The sequence below is a fragment of the Nycticebus coucang genome, chromosome 7 (assembly GCF_027406575.1).
Source record: "Nycticebus coucang isolate mNycCou1 chromosome 7, mNycCou1.pri, whole genome shotgun sequence".
NCBI lineage: Eukaryota > Metazoa > Chordata > Mammalia > Primates > Lorisidae > Nycticebus > Nycticebus coucang.
The window spans coordinates 136,014,167-136,034,672 of record NC_069786.1 but is presented as its reverse complement, the minus strand read 5'-3'; the positions used below and the strand labels follow the sequence as shown (position 1 = coordinate 136,034,672).

At 48.0% G+C, this 20,506-nt stretch overlaps 1 protein-coding gene across 1 annotated transcript in view; it reads left to right on the top strand.

Moving 5' to 3' along the window:
• Positions 1-20,506, top strand: part of NDUFA10 (NADH:ubiquinone oxidoreductase subunit A10) — a 60,761-nt gene that overhangs the window by 7,646 nt on the left and 32,609 nt on the right. The window contains exons 4-8 of the mRNA XM_053597472.1: positions 1,174-1,260; positions 4,345-4,466; positions 7,544-7,623; positions 13,402-13,456; positions 14,992-15,077. Of these exons, the coding sequence (XP_053453447.1) occupies positions 1,174-1,260; positions 4,345-4,466; positions 7,544-7,623; positions 13,402-13,456; positions 14,992-15,077 (430 nt within the window). The remainder of the gene's footprint in view (positions 1-1,173; positions 1,261-4,344; positions 4,467-7,543; positions 7,624-13,401; positions 13,457-14,991; positions 15,078-20,506) is intronic.

Below are 20,506 nucleotides of genomic sequence, written 5' to 3'. Positions count from 1 at the left end.
AGTGTCCTTGGAAGTTATCCAAAGCTGGGGAGAAGTGGACAGGGGCTGTGTGTCAGGCAAGGTCCAGAGCCTGGCAGATCGGCACCAGGAGTCAGGAAACAAAGTTAGGAGAAGAGGGAGGGTGGCCAAATGGGGTGGGAACGTAGGTTGTGAGTGTGTTGAATGAGGGCAGGTCCAGCCAGGGGCTGTGTCAGCGTCCTAGGAAATGGCAGCCCAAACCCCAACATCCTGGGATTGGGCAGCAGGTGCACTGCTGCTTGGTGGTCAAAGCTGCCCCACCGTGTGGCTCTGAATTCACAGGGAGAAGCACACAGCATGCACGTATGTAGGGGAGAGGGCGACTGTATGAAGTCTGTGCACGTAAGCCCTGATTTTGGTTAGTGTTACTCCTAAAGAAAAACTGTGACCTGCTGTCCACCTCTTGAGCCCTGCACCAGGACCCAGCTCTCAGGAGTGGGGGGTGGGGGCTGTGCACACGGCTTTTAGGCTGCTCCAGACTCCTTCTGAAGTGCACTTCAGTCTGTCTCCTGTTTCTTACAATTAAAAGGAAACATTTTTCTTACTGAATAAAATCTGTTTTCCTTTTGTACTGGCCCTTTTGTGGGCCAAGTTGTTCTAGGAGCTTGGGACGCCACAAGGAGGGAAGTTTGTGTTTTGGTAGGGGATGAGGACTCATCCTGGAAACAAGTGTGTCAGGTCCTGAGCCAGCGAAGAGTGGTGGGATGAGGGGCCGGGAGTGGAGCTGGGGCTGTTCTCTCAGGGGAAGATTAGGTAGGCCTGGGCCCAGACACAAACCATAAGGAGAGTGGCGGGACCTGGAGACCTCTGTGCTGAGCTGCGTGAATGTCTGCAGTGGGCTACTGTGATAGCAGCACTTGAGTGAGGCTGGGCCAGCCTGGGGAAGTGGGGTGGGCACTGTGGGTCGGACAGATTGTTTAAAACAGAAGCAGTTCATGAAACAATATCATATTGCTAAAAACTGAAAAGGTATTACAGTTTTAAAAATGATTTTCCACTTATTGATATATGTATGTTCTTTTGAATGTATTTATACAAATGTATTTATAGAAATGGAATTGTAAATGACTTTTTGTTTTTTAAAATGAGATGACAGAGTTTGCAGTGCTTTGTTTGTCTTCCTGGCTCCTGATCTTCGTTTCCCTGTTTCCATAGGACAAGGGGTGGTGTTGGAGCGCTCCATCTTCAGTGACTTTGTCTTCCTGGAGGCCATGTACAACCAGGGATTCATCCGGAAGCAGTGTGAGTTGGTGCTGCGGGGAGGTCCGGGCATGTGGTGTGCGTGATAACCTCACTTCACAGCCAGCGTGTTACGGGGTGGGTAGGTGCCATTATTGGAAAACTTCCGCAGGAAAGGAGTCTTGCAAGGTCCTTCTACTTCTCTGCCTCCTAAACAGGTGTTTTTTGTCCTGTCACAGGTCCCTGTGCAAACAGTCGGGCCAGGCTCATGCACAGCTTGACCCTCAGCCCTCACCGCCTCCCCCAGCTGCTCTCATGCCCACTTGCCCGACCCATGCCCTCCCTGCCTCCCTGCACCTGCAGGGGTCACTGTGCCGCAGCTCCCGTTTCCAGTGTGTGACATTTTACGGAGTCGTGATGTCCTTGCACTACTGCATTGGCATCGCAGCCCTTTCTTTTCACTGACTCTTTGCTGTTCTCAGGACGTTAGGGAAGGTAGCCTTTGTGTTGGGGGTGGGGGGTTGCGGTGGGAAGTTCTGACAGGTGGCAAATGGCAAGGAATACAGAGTCCTGGAGAGAAGCAAGGTCACAGCTAGGAGTGTGTTGGGCACTGCTTTGCGCGAGCCAGTGGTTAGTCTGACTGGTGCACTTTCATCTGTGTGCTGGGGTGACCATGGGAAGCTGAAATCTGGGAGGTCAGAGTAAGTGTCATGGGTCAGTGAATGGGAAGATTCAAGCCATGGGGATGGGGCATTGCTCTCGGTCTGCTCACGTGTCCTGGAGTGTTGGGAAGGTCTACCAAAGGGCTCGTGCTCCCTGGAAATGCTGAGTGGCAGCTCAGGCCAGCACGTGGCTCAGGTGCGCCAGCTGTGCACTGCCAGGCCCTGTTTCAGTGGCAGGGATGTGCAGACACTGGACAGGGTTCCCACAGTCCTGGGGTTCAGGGATGTGCATTGAACCAATGTGGGTGGCTAATTGCAGGACAGTGTACTTAATGGCTCCACAGTATCACTCCTGGGTGTGATGGAAGCACACAGACAAATGTCTGACTGGCTGGAAGATTGGAGAGTTGTCGGGGACAGCGTCGGTGATGAGTGGCGCCAGAGTAAGGGACACATGGGGATGAGGGAGGGCCTGTGGTGGCCTCTGGTGTTCAGAGGGAGGGCAGGTGCTCCAGAGCGCAGTGCTGGAGGGGCAGGCAGAGGCTGCGTGAAGAGGCTGTGCCCCGGTTCGGGCCCTGGGAAGTTATCCTGAGAGTGCTGAGGAAGGGGCCAGGGGTGCACAGCAGGGGTGAGTTGTAGTTGAGAGTAATCCCGGGCTTTCAATTTTAAGGTGTTTGGTGAAGAGAGAGTCAGAGGGCAGGAGCCCAGCTGGGAGGAAGTTAGGGTGGGACGTGGACAGCAGGAGGCTGGGACCAGGTGGAGGTGCGCTGCTGAGGGACGTAGTGGGCAGGTCTGGGCGGGGCCCCGAGGGGCACCTGCGGAGAGTGGTGGGACCTGCCTGGTTGGTGTGCTACCCAGGAGGAAGGACACACGGTTAGGGGCTGGACTGTTGGGTGCCCCCGAGCCATGGGCGATGCCTGCGGGTAGTTTGGCATCTGTGCTGTAGTCCTGAGGACAGCCCTGGGCTGGAGACAGTTTGGGGCACAACACTGCCAATGGGCTCGCTTGTCTTGGGGAGTCCCCAGGGGTGATGGCGAGAGCTGAGACCAGATACCTGGGGGTGGTGGGAGCCCCGGGAGATGGGCGCAGGCTAGTCAGTGGGATGCACAGGGAGCCGTGCGCTGTGGTGAGACGAGAAGCCAGTGCTGGACTTCACCTTGGGAGTTTGCTGACTTTAGCCAGAGTCATTTCAGTGACGGGTTAGGGGAAAGTGAATGGCATTGTCTGAGGGGAAGGTGGCGTATGACCTTGCTGAAGAAATGGGACTGCTGACAGGAGTAAGGAGAGTGGAGACTTGGCGGGAGCAGGGAAGTGGGGCTTCACCCTAGCGATGGGAGGCGCTGGGCTTGTGGAGGCCCAAGGGTTAGGACTGTTAGGACACCAGCCTGGCGGTGCCCACGGCGGCCTCAGTCTGGTGCTTTGGTCGCGCCTCTTTACTCGTGGCCTTTCATGTTCTCCTGCTCACATTGCCCCCGACCTCGGGTCAAAGGCCCATCCTGAGATGGCCTCTAAAGTGAGAGTTGTTAGGACTGGTCACTCAAACGTTTTCTTTAAAACAAAATAACAATTGTTTTTTGTGGACCTTAGCATGATCACCCATTTGTCCCTTCTGGAAGGTTCTACCGTGTAGAAATCTGTGTAGAGTGATGTCTCAGCCTTGCATCTGTGGGTGGTGGTTTCATTCCCTGCACACTGGGGCATCTGGCACAGTTGGGGTTGTGTGAGGACACCCCAGTGCAGGGCCCTCCTCAGCACCGTGGTTTTCATGTGACTGCCGCCTGTGTGGCGTGTTCTGTCTAGAGGTAACTTTAGCAGGATTACTTCTCAGCCTGCGTGGCTTTTGGTTTATTTTAAATCCCTAAATCTGATTCAGCAGGTATTTCTGTGTAGCTGATAAAGTTTACGAAATACGCTGAACTTGGGTAGATGTAGCTTGACATTTTTCAATTTAGTTATTTGAACAATAAAGTATTTATTTATTTATTTTAGCAATAAAGTATTTAAAAGTGTTTTTTACTTCCTAGGGAAGACAAGACTCTTTTACTTATTATTACTATAAAAATAAGGCATCGATGTGTTCCTGCTCGGAGATGGACGCTCACGTGGCCTCCACCTGGCCTTGGAAATAAAGTGGGCTCTTAAACATGGCCAGGATGCAGTAAAGACCTGTCTTTAAGTGCCTTTAAGGTCACATTTTAAACCCTGTATTCACTTTCTCTGGGTCTGATGCTTGTTGTTTGTAAATATAAGTGGAGGTGGGAAGTGCTGTTCACGGGGCTGCCGTGGGCACCACAGTGGCTGTGTACAAACGCTTCCTGTGCTGGGAAGCCAGGCACATGCCACGTGTGCGTTCAGCAGTCAGCAGCCAGGCTGTGACCATTGTGTGATCTGTAAACTGATACACAGCTCTGAGAATTTCATGGACCTTGTGGGAACTATAGAGACAGTTTGGTGACAGGTGGCAACTGTCTCCTGTGTGTGCCAGGTGTGGACCACTACAACGAGGTGAAGAACGTGACCATCTGCGAGTACCCGCCTCCCCACCTGGTGATCTACATCGACGTGCCCGTCCCGGAGATCCAGAGTCGGATTCAGAAGAAGGGAGACGTAATTCAGCATCTTTTTGTCTGCCCCCATTATTTTTGACACGGGGCAGCACTCAAAAGTCCTGGTTACAGTGGCCCTCTAATCCCTGACAGTCCTCACTGGGAGGGGTGCCGTGTGGCGGGTCCTAGCGGAGAGGGCCCCTGCAGGTGGGTGGCCCAGGCCTGGAGCTGCTTCCTCCCAGTGCCCTCCAGCCCCACTGCTGTCCCCAAGTCTCCCCAGCTAGTCTTGTTAGGACAGGGAAGGCCCTAACAGACCTTCCTCTGCCTTTTTGTTCTCTAGTGGGGTTTTCATGTCCTGTCATTTTCCTGCAAGTTGAAAACAATTTTAATATCCTTTCAGGTCACCACTCCCGTCTGTTTGACTCACATTTTGCCTTTTCCCTTTTTCCTACTTAGTGATTCTATTATACAATAGTAGAACAGTGATCTCCACATGCATCCATTTATTCTTTTTATAGTTTTGAGTCTTTTTGAGATCTAATTAGGTGGCCTGGAAACTCCCATCTGCTGAAGTCACCCTGTGGCCCTCCATAGACCCCTCAGTGTGATGAGGGGACCATATTCGTCCTATGGCCCGTTCGTTTTTAGTGTTAGGGCATTTTTACTGAAAGGAAATGCAGGCTGCCCGTCTGCTTGGCATTCCAGGGCCAGTCAGTGCTGGAGTTCTCATGGGTTTTCATTAATGACCTTGCTGATGGTAGGTTCTTGTCCGGGGAAGAAAAAAGTCTCCTTTATCTTTCACTGTTACTGAAAGAGACCACCCTCCTGCTTTCGTCTTTGTTTCAGTAGTAAACACAGCGTGACGTCTGTCTGTCCGTTTGTTGCTACCCTGTACCTTTACAAAGGGGCTGCTCTTAAGTATGCTGTATAGTTTAGACTTTTCAAAAAGAGGGAACTGCAAGTTAAAAATATCTAATGGTTTCTCAATGAAATAATTGTAGATCCCTTTGCTTATTATACTGGCATTGAGAAAAATGAAGGCATCCATTCAGAATTCTTTTGTTCTTTGGGATAATGATATTTTAGAAATGATTCTAAGGTTCAAGGTAGAGCAGTCAGCTTTTCTATTTTTCCAGGTAAAATCTTAGGTGCATATTTTGTCACCAGCTGAGATAACCACAGTTTATAGAAGAGGCGCTATGTCACTAACGGTGTGTGTTCTTATTTTGAGTGTTTGATGTACTCATGGCTGTGTGTTGCAGCCTTTGGTCATAACACCCAAAAACCACTTCTTCACTCTAAGAAAACAAGCAGATTTGGCTTAATATTTTTTAAATATTAACAAGTCAAACCTTTGAGATGGCTGTGTCTTGTGTGTTGTATGTTGTGTTTAGAATATAGTAGAGTTCCTTGTGTAATTAGCCTTCATTGAATCTCATTTTACTTGGAACACGGCCAGCGATAGAGAGTGGAGGGCACATCGCCCGCTTAGTACCTGTGGATTTCACTGGCTCCACTAGCGCTGAGGACCTCCCAGGCAGGGCGTCTGCTCCGGCACCCAGGAGGATGCAAAGAGTGCCAGACTGTCCCTGCCCCATCCAAGTCCTTATCACAAAATAAAACCCCAATTTCAGTATTTTCTTCTTTTTTGACAGATGAAGGTGCAGAGCTGCCTGTGTTGTGCTTTTCCCTGCGCCTGGTCTCCTTGCTGGAGTTACAGGTGTTTAATAAAGACTTTTTCTTTTTTTTAAGACAGAGTCTCACTCTGTCACCCCGAGTAAGAGTGCCCTGGCATCGTAGCTCACAGCAACCTCAAACTTGTGGCTGATCCTCTCACCTCAGCCTCCCAAGTAACTGGGACTACAGGTGCCCTTTCTATTTTTCATAGAGATGGGGTCTCGCTCTTGCTCAGGCTGGTCTCAAACTCCCAAGCTCAGGTGATCCTCCCTCCTTGGCCTCCCAGAGTGCTGGGATTACAGGCATGAGTCATTATGTCAGGCCAATAAATAACTCTTTGAATGGTGTTTTTTTTTTTTTAAAAACAGCTTTAGTGAGGTATAACTTATACTCTGTGAAATTCATCCATTTCAAGGGTACAGCTCAATGGTTTCTAGTAAATTTACTAGGTTTTTGTAACTGTCACCCAATCCAATTTTGGGATATTGTCCTTATGTTGTAAGTTGAAACAATGGGCCTGATCGTTCCTCATTTCCTTCCTCTCTCCTGCCCACAAATATTTAACTGGGCTTGACTGTGCTGGGCACTGTGGTGGTGCCGGGGGCTTGGCATTGAGCAGAGTGCATGAGGTCCTTGCTCCAAGACTCCTGTTCAGATGGGGACCCTCAGTAAATAAGGAAATAAGTAAGAAACATACGAAATAGAGGTCAGTTCCACAAAGAAAACACAACAGGGTAAGAAGATAAAATAATAGCCTTTGGGATTGCCAAACTATAAGGAGTTTTAGATACTGAAATCTGCCACTCACAATGGGATTTTTAAATTTCTGAAATTGGCTTAGCATACTTCAGATGATGATGGAGGTCAGAACCAGAGAAAGTGGGAGGGTTGGGGTGGGTGAGTGGTGGGTGGGGGGAGAAAGGCGAGAGTCACACGGCAGTGAGACCAGAGAGGGTCAGGGCACAGAGGGTCAGGGGAGAGTGGAAAGAGAGGGTCAGAGCAGAGAGGATAGAGAGGGTCAGGGGAGAGAAGAAAGAGGGTCAGAGCAGGGAGGGTTAGGATAGAGAATCAGGGTGAGAGGTTGGGGCCACAGGAGGGAGCTGAGGGCAGGGGGTTTGTGGGAGAGGTGGGCTTCACTGGCTGTGACATCAGTGCCTGTGCTCAGCACGAGGTGAACATGGGGACAGGTGGTAACTATAGCAGGGGCTTCTGCATCTCCCTGTTCATGGAGGGCGGTCACGCTGGAGGCACACCTGGGCAGACTCAGGCATTGCATTCATGATAGTAAAGTGAGAGTGATTCTAATCGACGCTGAAGCCTTTTATGTCACCCCGGAGTCCCCACAATGCTCAGTGTGAGTTGGAGGAAAATGGTGCTCACTGTCACCAGACTTTTGACAGGCACAGGTGAAGGAAGGCAAAGGCCGAGTGGTTCTCACTTTGACTTTCTGCTTTTGTTTAGCCACATGAGATGAAGATCACCTCTGCCTACCTTCAGGACATTGAAAATGCCTATAAGAAAACCTTCCTTCCTGAGATGAGGTGAGCCACCAGGTGTATTGTACTGAAGCTTCTTTGCCGTTAGTTAGTTCTTCCCTTCCCTTCCCTCCCCTCCCCTGCCCTCCCCTTCCCTTTTTTCTTCCCTTTCTTTTCTTTTCTCTCTTTTCTTTCTTTTTTTCAAACAGAGTCTCACTCGTACCCCCGGGTAGAGTGCTGCGGTGTCATCATAGCTCACAGCAACCTCAGAGTCCTAGGCTCAGTAGTTCTCCTGCCTCAGCCTCCCAAGTAGCTGGAATTGCAGTCACACACACATACCCACCGCCAGCTTATTTTTCTATTTTTAGTAGAGACAGGAGTCTCACTATTGCTCAGGCTGGTCTTGAACTCCTGAGCTGAAGGGATTCTCCTGCTTCGGCCTCCCAGAGTGCTGGGATTACAGGTTGAGCCACCACACCCACCTGTCAGTAGTTTTTTTGGCCCTAACAGCCCAGCAGGTTTTCTCAGCATAACAGGTGTTGTCTGGGGCCTTATAATCTGATATTTATAAACAAGAATCATAGGAGACATTTCAGTTTGAATTTTAGAGATTTTTCAGTTTGTTTTTGGTTGCTTATTTTTGCTTTTTCTGTTTTGTATAGATTTTTAAAGTCTTCTTAATGTTAGAAGGAAACCCAAGCTCTACTCCATGGTAAGATTTAGCCTTAGAGAAGTCATGTGTTTTTACTTGAGGTGGCAACTAAATGTTCATGTTTGCCTGGAAAGACTGCTGAGCAGTCCTCAGTGGCCACAGAGGAAGTCTCTGAGGGAGGCATCATCATGTCGGTTGATGGCAGCAGGCGGCTCTGGAGCAGATGAAGTGAACCCCACCAGACCATGTCTTTTCTTACTTCCTTTTCTATTTATCTCTTTATTGAAAGCACAATGAGCATGTTTTTCTGCCCACTCTGGAGCTCGTCTTTCTGTGTTATTTGAGCCTTGTCTGTGTAAAGAATGTCACATGGGTCCAGTTAAATGCAGATTCTTTGAATAATGCTTTCACTGGAGGTTTTTAGTAGTATTTCACATACTTTTTAAAAAACTAAGACTCTTTTGATAACCTAAAGATCTCGTGCCTTTGTTTAAAATTTCAAGTAACTGTAAAATTGTGAATAAAAACAAAGTAAGGTACAGTAATTTTATAAGAAAATTTTTCGTTTTAAATTGAAAGATTTTTTTTTTTAACCCTAAGGGTTGATGGTTTTATAATCTCAAATATTTGCCAAGGGGATGCATAGAGCTCCATGAGTGAACCGCATAAACAAACATAGATCACTTAGAATGTCAGCTTCATGACTTCCTCTGAGCATCACCGAGGAAGAGCTGCTTTGTAAGCTCTCAGGGAGGGGCTTTGCCGCAGCAGCAAGGTGGCACCTGGCTCCCTGCCACAGCCCTGTGGGCCGTCAACCTCCACCACTCGCTTCTCACTACTTGGCATTACTGTGATTTCAGCTCTTGTTTTTCAAGGACCTAGTCTCTGTTCACTCCTAAAGTGAATTTTCTCTGGCAGCTCAGGCTGTATGACTTGTGGGAGCTCCATGACTGAGGGTCTCTTGTGGCCCTGCAGAGAACCGGTACCACAGGGCTCCCTGTGATGTGCTCTGTGTGCTTTCAGCAAGCCCTGGTCATCCTGCAGCTCTGTCGTGACTCAGATCTGAAGGTTTTCTCTTAGAAATCTGCTGTGACATTCGGCCAAAACAATTTTATTTATTTATTTTTATTATTAAATCATAGCTTTGTACATTAATGCAATCATGGGGCACCATACACTGGTTTTATAGATCATTTCACATATTTTCATCACACTGGTTAACATAGCCTTCCTGGCATTTTCTTAGTTATTGTGTTAAGACATTTATATTCTACATTTACTAAGTTTCACATGTACTCTTGTAAGATACACCGTAGTTGTAATCCCACCAATCACCCTCTCTCCACCCCCCTCCCCCCTCCCTCCCCTCCTCTCTCCCCTTTCCCCATATTCTTAGGTTATAACTACGTTATAGCTTTCATATGAAAACCATAAATTAGTTTCATAGTAGGTCTGAGTACATTGGATACTTTTTCTTCCATTCTTGAGATATTTTACTAAGAAGAATATGTTCCAGCTCCATCCATGTAAACATGAAAGAGGTAAAATCTCCATCTTTCTTTAAGGCTGCATAGTATTCCATGGTGTACATATACCACAATTTATTAATCCATTCGTGGATCGATGGGCACTTGGGCTTTTTCCATGACTTAGCAATTATGAATTGGGCTGCAATAAACATTCTGGTACAAATATCTTTGTTATGATGTGATTTTTGGTCTTCTGGGTATATGCCTAGTAGAGGAATTATAGGATTGAAAGGCAGATCTATTTTTAGATCTCTTAAGTGTTCTCCAAACATCTTTCCAAAAGGAATGTATTAATTTGCATTCCCACCAGCAGTGTAGAAGTGTTCCCTTTTCTCCACATCCACACCAACATCTCTGGTCTTGGGATTTTGTGATATGGGCTAATCTTACTGGAATTAGATATCCAAAGTAGTTTTGATTTGCATTTCTCTGATGATTAAGGATGATGAGCAGTTTTTCATATGTCTGTAGGCCGTGCGCCTGTCTTCTTCAGAGAAGTTTTTCTTCAAGTCCCTTGCCCAGCCTGAAATGGGATCCCTTGTTCTATTCTTGCTTATACGTTTGAGTTCTCTGTGGATTCTGGTTATTAAACCTTTGTCGGAAACATAACCTGCAAATATCTTCTCCCATTCTGAAGGCTGTCTGCTTGCTTTACTTACTATGTTCTTGATTGTGCAGAAGCTTTTTAGTATGATCAGGTCCCAGTAGTGTATTTTTGAAGCTGCTTCAATTGCCCGGAGGGTCCTCCTCATAAAATACTTGCCCAGACTAATTTCTTCAAGGGATTTCCCTGCACTCTCTTCTAGTATTTTTATAGTTCCATGTCTTAAGTTTAAATCTTTAATCCAGTGAGAGTTTCGGCCAAAACAATTTTACATAGAATTTGAGGAAACCTGCAATAAATACATCATAATCTAAAGTTCAAAGTCATTTGTGTTTTAGAATTCTGAAAGTATTTTCCAATAGAGACAGTTGAGGTCTCTTGAGCTTGTGTATTTAAAACATTTAGTTAAACACTATTTACAGTGAACAACCTCAGACAATAATATTGTTAGAACATAAATAAATAATAAAATCAAAATTAAACAAGAGAAATGTTTTATTGGCTTTAATATCAATGTTTGAAAGAAAGCAGATTTACTAGACAGGACGAAGGCTGCTGCTGGGAGGTTCTGCAGTCTGGTCTCTACCTGAGCGATTTCTCCCACATCAGCACTTCTCTGACACACAGTGATGGCCCTGGTACTTCACTGGGTCTGTGTGCTGCTTATGGACACGTACAGAACACAGCAGCCTTCTTCAAAATATTTGGGTATGGGATTTTAAGAGACACAATGAGCTGTCACTAGAATGTGTATTTTCTGGTTTTGTTATTACTTATGACCCAAGTGCTAAGAGTGCAGGTCTTTACCCTCACTGCCTTGATTAGAATGTGTCATGCTGAGTTTAATAGGCATTGGCCATTCCTCTGACCACACGTCTGCATCAGCTCAAATGGCCAGCTGTCAGTGCCCATGGTACAGGGACAGCAGCCCTGTCTGAAGAGGAAGTGTTTCATCTGATGTTTCAGAGACATGAAGGGGAAGCCTTTGTGACTAGCCTGGCACTTAGTGAGTTGCAGGTGGTTCTGAGGATGGTGAGCAGAAGGCTCTGGCGTGTTGGAGCACCATCTGAGCACTCAGGAGTGGTGAATGCGGCTGGGCCGCATGGTCTGTAGGAACATGTTCGTCCTCCAGGTGGCTGACCCTGCATTTGCTGCCTACTTCTCTTAGTCTCACAGGTCAGAGGGACGGAGGCAGGAGTGCCCGGGCAGGACAGGTTTTGTTTTTCTGATACTGAAGCATTAGCATGGTCCTTTGCCCATCATGGGCACCCAGAGAACATCCTTTGGATCAGGGCACAGAGAGGTGGACTTGTCGGCTGTAAAGTGGGCTCTCCAGGTTGCTTTCCCCCGACACCTGAAGTCTTGAGTCCCACAGGAGGGAGCCCTGTTCTCATCACCTTGCGGGGCCTGGTGCACAGCCGTGTGTGTTGCAAGTACCTGTCGCCTGCCTTCCTGGTCCCCCCCACCCTCGGCCCCCTTGTGATACAGGTGTCAAGGCTGCCACATGGTCTGTGACCTTTGTGTCTCTCTGGGAGGTGTGTGGTCTCTGTACAGCCCTTGCTCCTCTCCCTTGGTCACCAGGGAGCATCTGCAGCCTTTGTCTCTGCCATGTGGGGTTAATGTTCACTGTGTGACTTGCAGAGGAAGGTGACTCCCCATTGTCACTCTGCTCCTCTCTCTCCATAGCAGCAGTGGGCAGCTCCAGACAGAAAGCCCCGTAATTAGAGTGACCTTTCACTTCCCAGCCCTCATAGCAGGTGCAGTGAGTGATTTTCTAGCTTTGTGATGCTGTTGGCATTGTGCTCACAGTTGGTGACCACACACGTTGATTGTAGTAGGGATACGGGAAGGGTAGTTTCTCGTTGCACCCAGAAGAAACTGTCCAGGTTGGTGACGTTTTGAATCCTGTGCTGGCTTGTCTTGAGCAGGTGTCTTGTTCACTGATGACGGGGCTTAATGACTTTATTTTTCCTACATTTTGGACTTAATGTCAGTAATGATACCTAATGCAGAATAATCCAATAAACTTATTTACTTAAGCCAGTGGGCTGCTGAAGTTGGTCAGCACAGTTGGGGAAGTCTAATACCATTGCAGGGGTCCTCTGTGGATTCCAGTCTGACAATGAACAGCTTGTAGCTCTGGGAGTGTGTGCTCTCTGTACTCAAACCCCTGACTCTGCGAGTGTGTGTCTGCAGGAACGTGTGTCTGCTCTGTGCATTCACGACCCAAGGATAGGAAGTACCTAAGTGTGGAGATGCCCTTTCTGTGCCATGCAGGTTTTCCAAGGAATGGCAGTCCCATCTTGACATTCTTCTGTGCCTTGCTGGCATTCCTGCTGTGGTGGGCACTCTAGCAGGTCTCCTGGTCTGCCCCTCCTGATGGCTCTGTGACCTGGGTGGGGCCACATGGGCTCCTCTGGTCCGGAGGTGATGGCAGAGGCAGGTTGGACTTAGCCGCCTGCTGGTTTCAGGCCTCTGGCTGGACGGGTGGGTCTCTGTGTGGTCAACGTGAGCATGGGAGGAAGGGGCCTGGCACTGGCAGTAGCAGGGAGTGGTTGGGACCTGGTTGTGTTTTCAGCCCCCAAAGACAAAGGACTAAGGGTTTGGTGGAAACAGGTCATTTCGGGGCTTCATGTCCCCTGAATGCCAAATGCCAGCAGCTCAGTTTCCATTTCTGTCACTCTCTGTGCCTGCGTCTTGGGCAGCCCTGGCTGCTTTGTCCTCTCCTGTGATGGGGCTGTTGTCAGAGGTCTTAAGTGGGGCAGCTGAGGGGACTCACAAACCTTGTGCCCTGCAGGCAGGGCAGCTGTGGCCTCACACCCTTGGGCTGGGAGACAGTGTGGTCAGGGTGTCCAGAGATAGCCCCGTGTCACCATTGTCACACCATAGGCACGTGTGCACCTTTCCTCTGCTGTTGACACGTCCTCCATGTTTAGCTTGGCACCCGGCTCAGAGAACGAGAAGCTGTATCTGCAGCAGGGTCTCCAGTGGCGTGTGCTCATTTGCACGTCAAATTCAGCTTAAAGTTTGCAGTGATTCTTGTCCTGTTTGCCTTGCAGTGAGAAGTGTGAGGTGCTGCAGTACAGCCCCCGGGAGGCTCAAGATGCAGCCAAGGTAAGACGGATGGTCGAAGATTTATAGTTCAGATTCATGTGTGAGTTCTTGTGTGTCACATAGTCAACGGATGCCCACTGGTCTTACGATGTAGGGCAGCACGTTGTAGTCTAAGAGTACTGCCGACCCGGCCATGATAGAAGAGAGGACGCGGAGAGCCCTGGCCCATCTCCCACAGTGTTCCATTAAACGGATGGTAAAATGGAAGGTGGGATTAGTTAATGGGAAAGATTCAGCCACGTAAAGACAACTGCTTCTCCTGAATTAGTTCATTTTGTGACAGTCCTGTCAATTTCAGTGTTGTTTCAGGAAACTTCCTGAGCAATAGCACAAAAAACAAAAAAAGTTGAAAAAAATCAAAAAAGACTAATGCAGGAACATCTGCCTTCTCAGGTACAAAAACAAACTATGAAGTCATAGTAAAGAAAGCAGCGTGGTGTTGGTGCAGTTATTAGTAAGCAGCTTAGTGGAGCAGAATGGAATCCAGAAACGGGTTGTGTTTGTGGCTTTAGTTTGGTGAAGTCAGCTCCTTAAAGGATAGTTTGAAATCGAAGTAGAAGAAAATGGATTATTTCTTGAACGGCACTGAGGCAGCTGCATATCATCCATTTGTTAACAAACAGGTTTTAAAATTTTATTTTATAAATTAAGCATAAGTTACTAAAAGAAAACTATAAGGTGTACAAGTTCTTAGGAGCGAACACGTTTTGGGAACTGGGATTGAGGTGCAGGCGATGCCCTTGTCGCCCACGCTGGCTCAGCAGGGAATGGGAGGGCACAGTTCACTATGGCAGGTTTTCAGCAGGTGAGCGAGTGGCACCCTCCTCTCAGGTGGAAGCCCTCCCTCTGGTCCTGGCTCTCCTGCGTAGAATCCTTTCGAGACTTAGACTCAGCAATCATTTAGTCTCCTTCTCTTCTGAGCCTTCTGTTTCTGTGATGCTCCTTTGTTTTCAGATTATTTTTACACCTTTGGCAGAATGTTTAGAGGGCACGTATCTTAGAAGAATAATTTATTTTGTCTTTAGCACTTGTTGTTTGAGTTGACATTAAGGAGGTTCCCTGAGGTCTTTGGAGAGAAGGGGCAGGAAAGAACACTGTCTGGAAGGCGGGCTGTGTGGACGGTGGGGCTGGGAGACTCGGGATGGTGGGTCTCTAGGGAGTGTGTGTGTGTTCCTGCTGTTGGTCACTTTGAGGGCAAAGGTCTAGGTCTGCCTTCTGTGCTGAATTGACTTGGAAAGAGTGAGTGTTCTACGAGGAGCACTGATCCTCCTTCTAGTCTTGCTGCTTTTCCTTGTTGGTCCTTTTTCTCCCAGCCTGCAAGGTAATTTCTGCCTGGTCCCAGGGTGGTAGCAGGCAGGGCCGTGCCAGAGAGGCAGCACCAGCCCCGTTTCATTACAGTCATCCTGCTCCACATTCCTTTTGTGGTTGATTCTTCTTGCCAGATATTTGTAGCTTACAAATATACTAAAATGTTATGTCATTTAAATTTCTAAAATGAGGTTCTCTATTTAAATTGGATTTTTTATCCATCTTAGGTGGTGGAGGATATTGAGTATCTCAAGTATGACAAAGGGCCCTGGCTGGACCAGGACGAGCGCACTCTTTACCACCTGCGGATGCTGTGAGTTTGTGTGCTGGGCGTCCTGACGCAGCAGCGCAACACTCTGTTTTCGGTGTTTGTTGTGTTGTGCTCTGTTCAGTTTTGTTTTATTACAGCGTATTGGCTATACTTGCATGAGACAGAAACTTACATGTTAGGCGCTGCCCCTGCAGCCATCCTCAGGTACATTTCCTTTTCTCTCCCAAACAGCTCTTGAATTCTCGGGTCTGATGACTCACTGATCGCCATTGTTAATTCACAACTATTTGGCTTCCGCTTTGTGCCAAGCACCTTACCAGTCAATGGTTAGAGTGTTTTGTACTGCAGTAGGGGCGGCAGTAAACAAACAGATACAACTGGGTTGGGTCCCAGAGGCCACTGAGCACGTAGCCCTGAGTGGTGAGAGGCTGGGATGTGACAAACAGCCTCTCTCAGAGAGAGGCCTGGGGAGGCCAGGGCCAGTCCTCCTATGAGTGGGAGGGAGCAGCGGCAGGCGGCCGTGGCCGGAGGGGAGGCTGTGGGCCTTCCGCAGCTCTGGGAAGGACTAGGGGATTTTTTCTGAATGAGAGGAAATGCCGTTTGGGGGTTTGAGGAGAGGAGGGATGTGATGTAACTTACATCCATTCTGGCTACTGTGTGGATTCCTTGGTATCTTCTGAATAGATAACCTAAAATACACAAATTTGGTAAATTAAAAAAAAAGAGTTACATTCGTCTGCACTACTCTCAAAACTGCTTGTGCCCAGATGACTGGGTAGGCATCCCCTTCTCCCTCCCCCAGCCTCTAACCTACAGCCCAGTGTGACTCCAGATGGACAGCACAGGTGAGCTGCTACAACAAGGTGACTGAGCAGAAACCAGGGGGAGCCCTTGGGAAGTATGGGCTTAGAGGGTCCTCTGCACTGTTAGAGTTGGTCAGGCTGCTGAGGCTGAAGTCAGCCCGTGCTCCCCTGGGAGCCGGGGCTGGGGGGCGGAGGGGTGGCACTGAACACGGGCCTGTTCCCCATAATTTTAACCTCCCTAACTTCAGGACAGGAGCAGGTGAGGAGATTGAAGGCGGAGAGACCAGGTCTCAAGAGAGGAAAATTAAAGGAGTATGTTTCTAAAAGAAAGGTGATTTTAGTAGCAAAGACTCACCTTTCCATGACTAGGTCAGAGGGCCTCCTGAGGTGATCAGCCGTCTACCTGCTGCTGTGGTGCTGGGTGAGGCCCGCCCCTCTGTGCCTTCTCCTCACGGGACAGCAGGGAGAAAGCAGAACTGGCCTTGTGGAGCTGTGTGAGGAGTTTCAAATGAGGAATTTGAAGGGCTTAGGAGAGTACGTATCATATGTACTAAAAGTTGCAGCTACTATATCCTGATAATTTGATACTGTCATATGGTATCTTATACTCTAAGGATAGATGCATGACCAGCTTATGTTTTCTCTGTTAATATTTTTGTTCTTATGTACTTTGCTACCTTTTTTTCTTTTGGGTTTTTGCTTTTTAAATTTTTTTCTAATCTCAAAAATAATTCACATTCATTATCCTCAATTCATAGACTACAGAAATTTGCAGTGTGGTTGAAGCCCCTGTCCAAAGACAACCATACTTTGTAGGCTCCCTGGTCCATGTGCATGAGCCAGTGCTGTTTGCTGGTGTTTGTAACCACGATTCCCAGTGCTCTTCACCCTTGGTGGGAGGGCTGACCTGCACAAGTGCCCAGCATCCTGCAGGGTTCCACCCTACCTTGTAGACGCTGTCAAGCTTCACTGATGGTGGGGATGTGCTAAGAAGTGCATCGTTAGATAGCGTAGTCACTGTGCAAACATCAGAGGGCACTTAGCATGGCCAGCTGGGTTGCACAACTCACTGCACACCTGGGCCGGTTGGTGCGACCTGTGGTTCTGAGGCTGCAGGCCTGCTCAGAGGTTTGTGCTGAGTACTGAAGATCAGGTATTTGTGTAACGCAGAAAAGGTACAGCGAAAATACAGGATAAAAGATTAAAAACAGGGCACCTTTATAGGGCATGTACCATGGATGGAGCTCACAGGACTCGAGTTGTTGGGGTGAGTCAGCAGCTGAGCAGGGAGTGAGTGGAGAGTGCACAGGGAGGCCAGGGGCATGCTGGGCCCTGTTGCAGACAAAGCGATATTATTTTTTCTTCAAAATAAATAAACCTTAGTTTATTACTTGTAAACCTTTTTTTTAAGCTTTTTGACTCTTAACACATCTTAAAATATGCATTTTATAGCTATACAAAAATATGTCCTTCTGTAAGCTTTTTTCTATTTTTAAAATAGTTTATTTTTATTCTTTTAATACTTTTGTTAAAAATCGAGACACGAGCACACACATCAGCTCAGCCCTACTCAGGGTCAGGGTCACCATTACCACTGTCTTCCACCAGGCATCTCATCCCCCTGGAAGGTGTTCCGAGGCCAGTAACACGGAGCTGTCATCACCTGTGAGGACGGTACCTTTTTCCAGACACCTCCTGGAGGACCTGCCCAAAGCTGCTTTATAGTAGTTTGTAAATATGGAGTCTAAAGTGACAGTAAAGAGTACAGTATAGAAAAAATATAAGCCAATAACAGTTACTTGTTACCATTATCCAGAATTGTGTCTAAGGCGTGTGGGAGGCTTGTTTACATCAGCATTGCCACAGATGTGAGTGATGCTTTGAGCTGTCACATTGAAACAGCTCCGACAACAGGTGTTTTCAGCTCCATGGGGATCTTACGGTACTCCTGTCTGCATGCGCTCTGATGCGCTGCACGTGACTGTCAAAGCAGGAGCAGTCTGCCCACTGTACATACAGAATCCGCTGTCTAGGAAAGCCAGGGGAAGGTTTGCTGTGTGCTCCCTGTCAGTGTACCTTTGCAAATTTGCCATTAACCATTTCTCTTTCCTCAAAATTCAGCTTGTAGCTTCATCTCTCCGGGTCTTAATAGGAAGCCAATGGCACAATTGGCCAGAGCATGGCAGAGAGTTTGGTGAGGGGACATTTACCAAGGGCAGGGCAGAGTCAAGGGAAGACAATAAGACTGCGAGGTACCCAGGTCTTCCACAGTGGGTGCTGGTGGCCAGGGGAGGGGCCTGCTCACTGGAATCCAGGAGGCCACTGCAGCTGGGTGAGAGTCCACCTAGCGTAAGCTGGGGCCCCAGGGAGAAAGGGACCCCCACACCCAGGAGCTGGGAGAATAGATACTGGGCCTTTGTTGGCACCTCTGCCCAACTTTACTTGGCGTCGTCAGTGGGCAGGAGAGCCTCACAGGTGCAGGGGGTCGACCTCTTTGGGCATGGAGCATTGTGGAGGGGAGATGGAAGAGGTCTGTGGGAACAGGTGGAGAATACCCCAGACTGTCCATCCGAGGACTGCAGGGGACAGTCAGCATTCACAGTTGTCTTGTGTCCATAATGAAAGTGTGTGCCACAGCATGGGATGGGGCAGCTACCACGTCATTGTGCAATGATGGCAGTTCATTACCACAGGTGTTTTTTATAGAGGGGAGAGGAGGAAAGAAAGCAATCTTATGCAGAGTTCCTGTGTAGCTGATCAGGTGACCCAAGTTTGCCTTCATAGCTTCGTCCTCTCCAGTGTCCATCTCCTCTCCCTCCCCTTGGCCAGCCCTTCAGCTAGATGGGGTTCTTACCAGGTGGAATGTCGAGGCCTTTGTGCTGTAGATCAGAGTTTCTGGGGGTCGCTGCAGATCCCCACTATGCAGAGTAAGATTTATTCCAGCAGCTAGGAGGTGTACACTGCCAGGTCACTTAGGAAAAACGCATGTCGCAGTCTGGAGAAACTCATGCACAAACGTCCAGTGTGCCGCCCCTCCTGTGAGGGGCGTGGTCAGCAGGCTGCTCTGTGAAAGACATTGTCACATGTCCATGCACAGGCGTCCAATGTGCTCTCCCTCCTGTGAGGGGCACGGTCAGCAGGCTGCTTTGTGAAAGACAGTGTAACATGTAGACTGAATTTCTGCCTGGAAAACCATTAGATGCTCGGTGCCCAGAAGTTTCACTGGCAGCTGATCTGGTAGGCAGCTACTCAGATTCCAGACTCAGACGGAAGGCAGATGTTTGCTGAAATCCTGGTGCACGGTTGAGGTCACTGCCAGTCTCAGCAGCGTCAGGCACTGTTTGGAAGCTGGCTGTCCAGACGTCAGGCCCTGTCAGCTAAGGGCCAGCCTTGCAAGGAGGACCTGCTGCAGCCTGGAGTGTGGGGCCTTTTCTATGACAAGGGCGCCTCATGGGAACAGGGCAGAGCTGCTGGCAGCAGCACTTACGGTGGGGAAGGCAGGTACAAACCCAGGAGAGGCGCTTTTTCACTGTGGGCAGAGCCTTGGATTTTAACAAGATTAGTTTTTGCCAAAGGAATCTGAGAGAGGGTAAGAGAGCTGAGTCTGTGTGAAATCGAATGATGAAATGATGAACCTCAGAATTTAGTCTTTGAGAGGAGAGAAGTGAAGGAGTGGGGTGAGGAAACTGAAATGGCAGCAGACAAAGTGGAATAGAGGTCAAAGGCGTGCACACTTGAAAGAGAAAGTGGGAATAACAGTACAAACTAAAATCAAATGACCTGTGATTCTGCTGCCAGAGTGCCGGGATGAACAGTGTAACTCAGGTTCTTCTGATGTTCCTTAAGTATGTGTTGTTGATGTATTTCTAAATATGTCTTGCTTACATATTTGTATTTTATTTTTATTTTCGAGAACGTGTTCCCTTTACATTAAACATTTAAAAATTTGAGACTTGGTGCCTGTAGTTCAGTGGTTAGGGCACTGGCCACATACACCAGTGCTGGGTTCAAATGCAGCCCAGGCCTGCCAAACAACAATGACAACTACAACAACAACCAAAAGAAATAGCTGGGCATTGTGGTGGACATCTGTAGTCCCAGCTACTTGGGAGGCTGAGGCAAGAGGATCAATTGAACCCAAGAGTTTGAGTTTGCTGTGAGCTGTGACACCACAGCACTCTACTGAGGGTGACACAGTGAGACTCTGTCTCAAAAAAAAAATATATATATATATATATAAAAAAATATAAATATATATTTTAATATATAAATATTAAATAAAATATTTTATTAAATAAAATATATGTGTGTATATATATATTTTTTGACTTGTCGATGGCTGCTGGTGTATATGGACTGAGATGCCTGTTGGCACTCAGCAAACGCAGGCTGAGGGCTAGACCTGCCTGAGCTTTTAAAATATTTTTTTATTCTTTTTTTTTTTATTTCAAAATACTAATTAAGGGCGTACAAGTATTTTTGTTATGTGGCTATCTTGTATAATATTAAAGTCCAGGCTTTTCATTGTACCCAACGGGTCAGTCTTCACACCTGCTCCGCTGCCCTGTGCCTTCTTGTCGTCCTGTGTCCTTGGTGGTGTTTTGTGCCCGTGTGTCTCCATCATTAGCTCCCACTTGTGAGAACACGTGCTGTTTCCCTTTCCTGAGA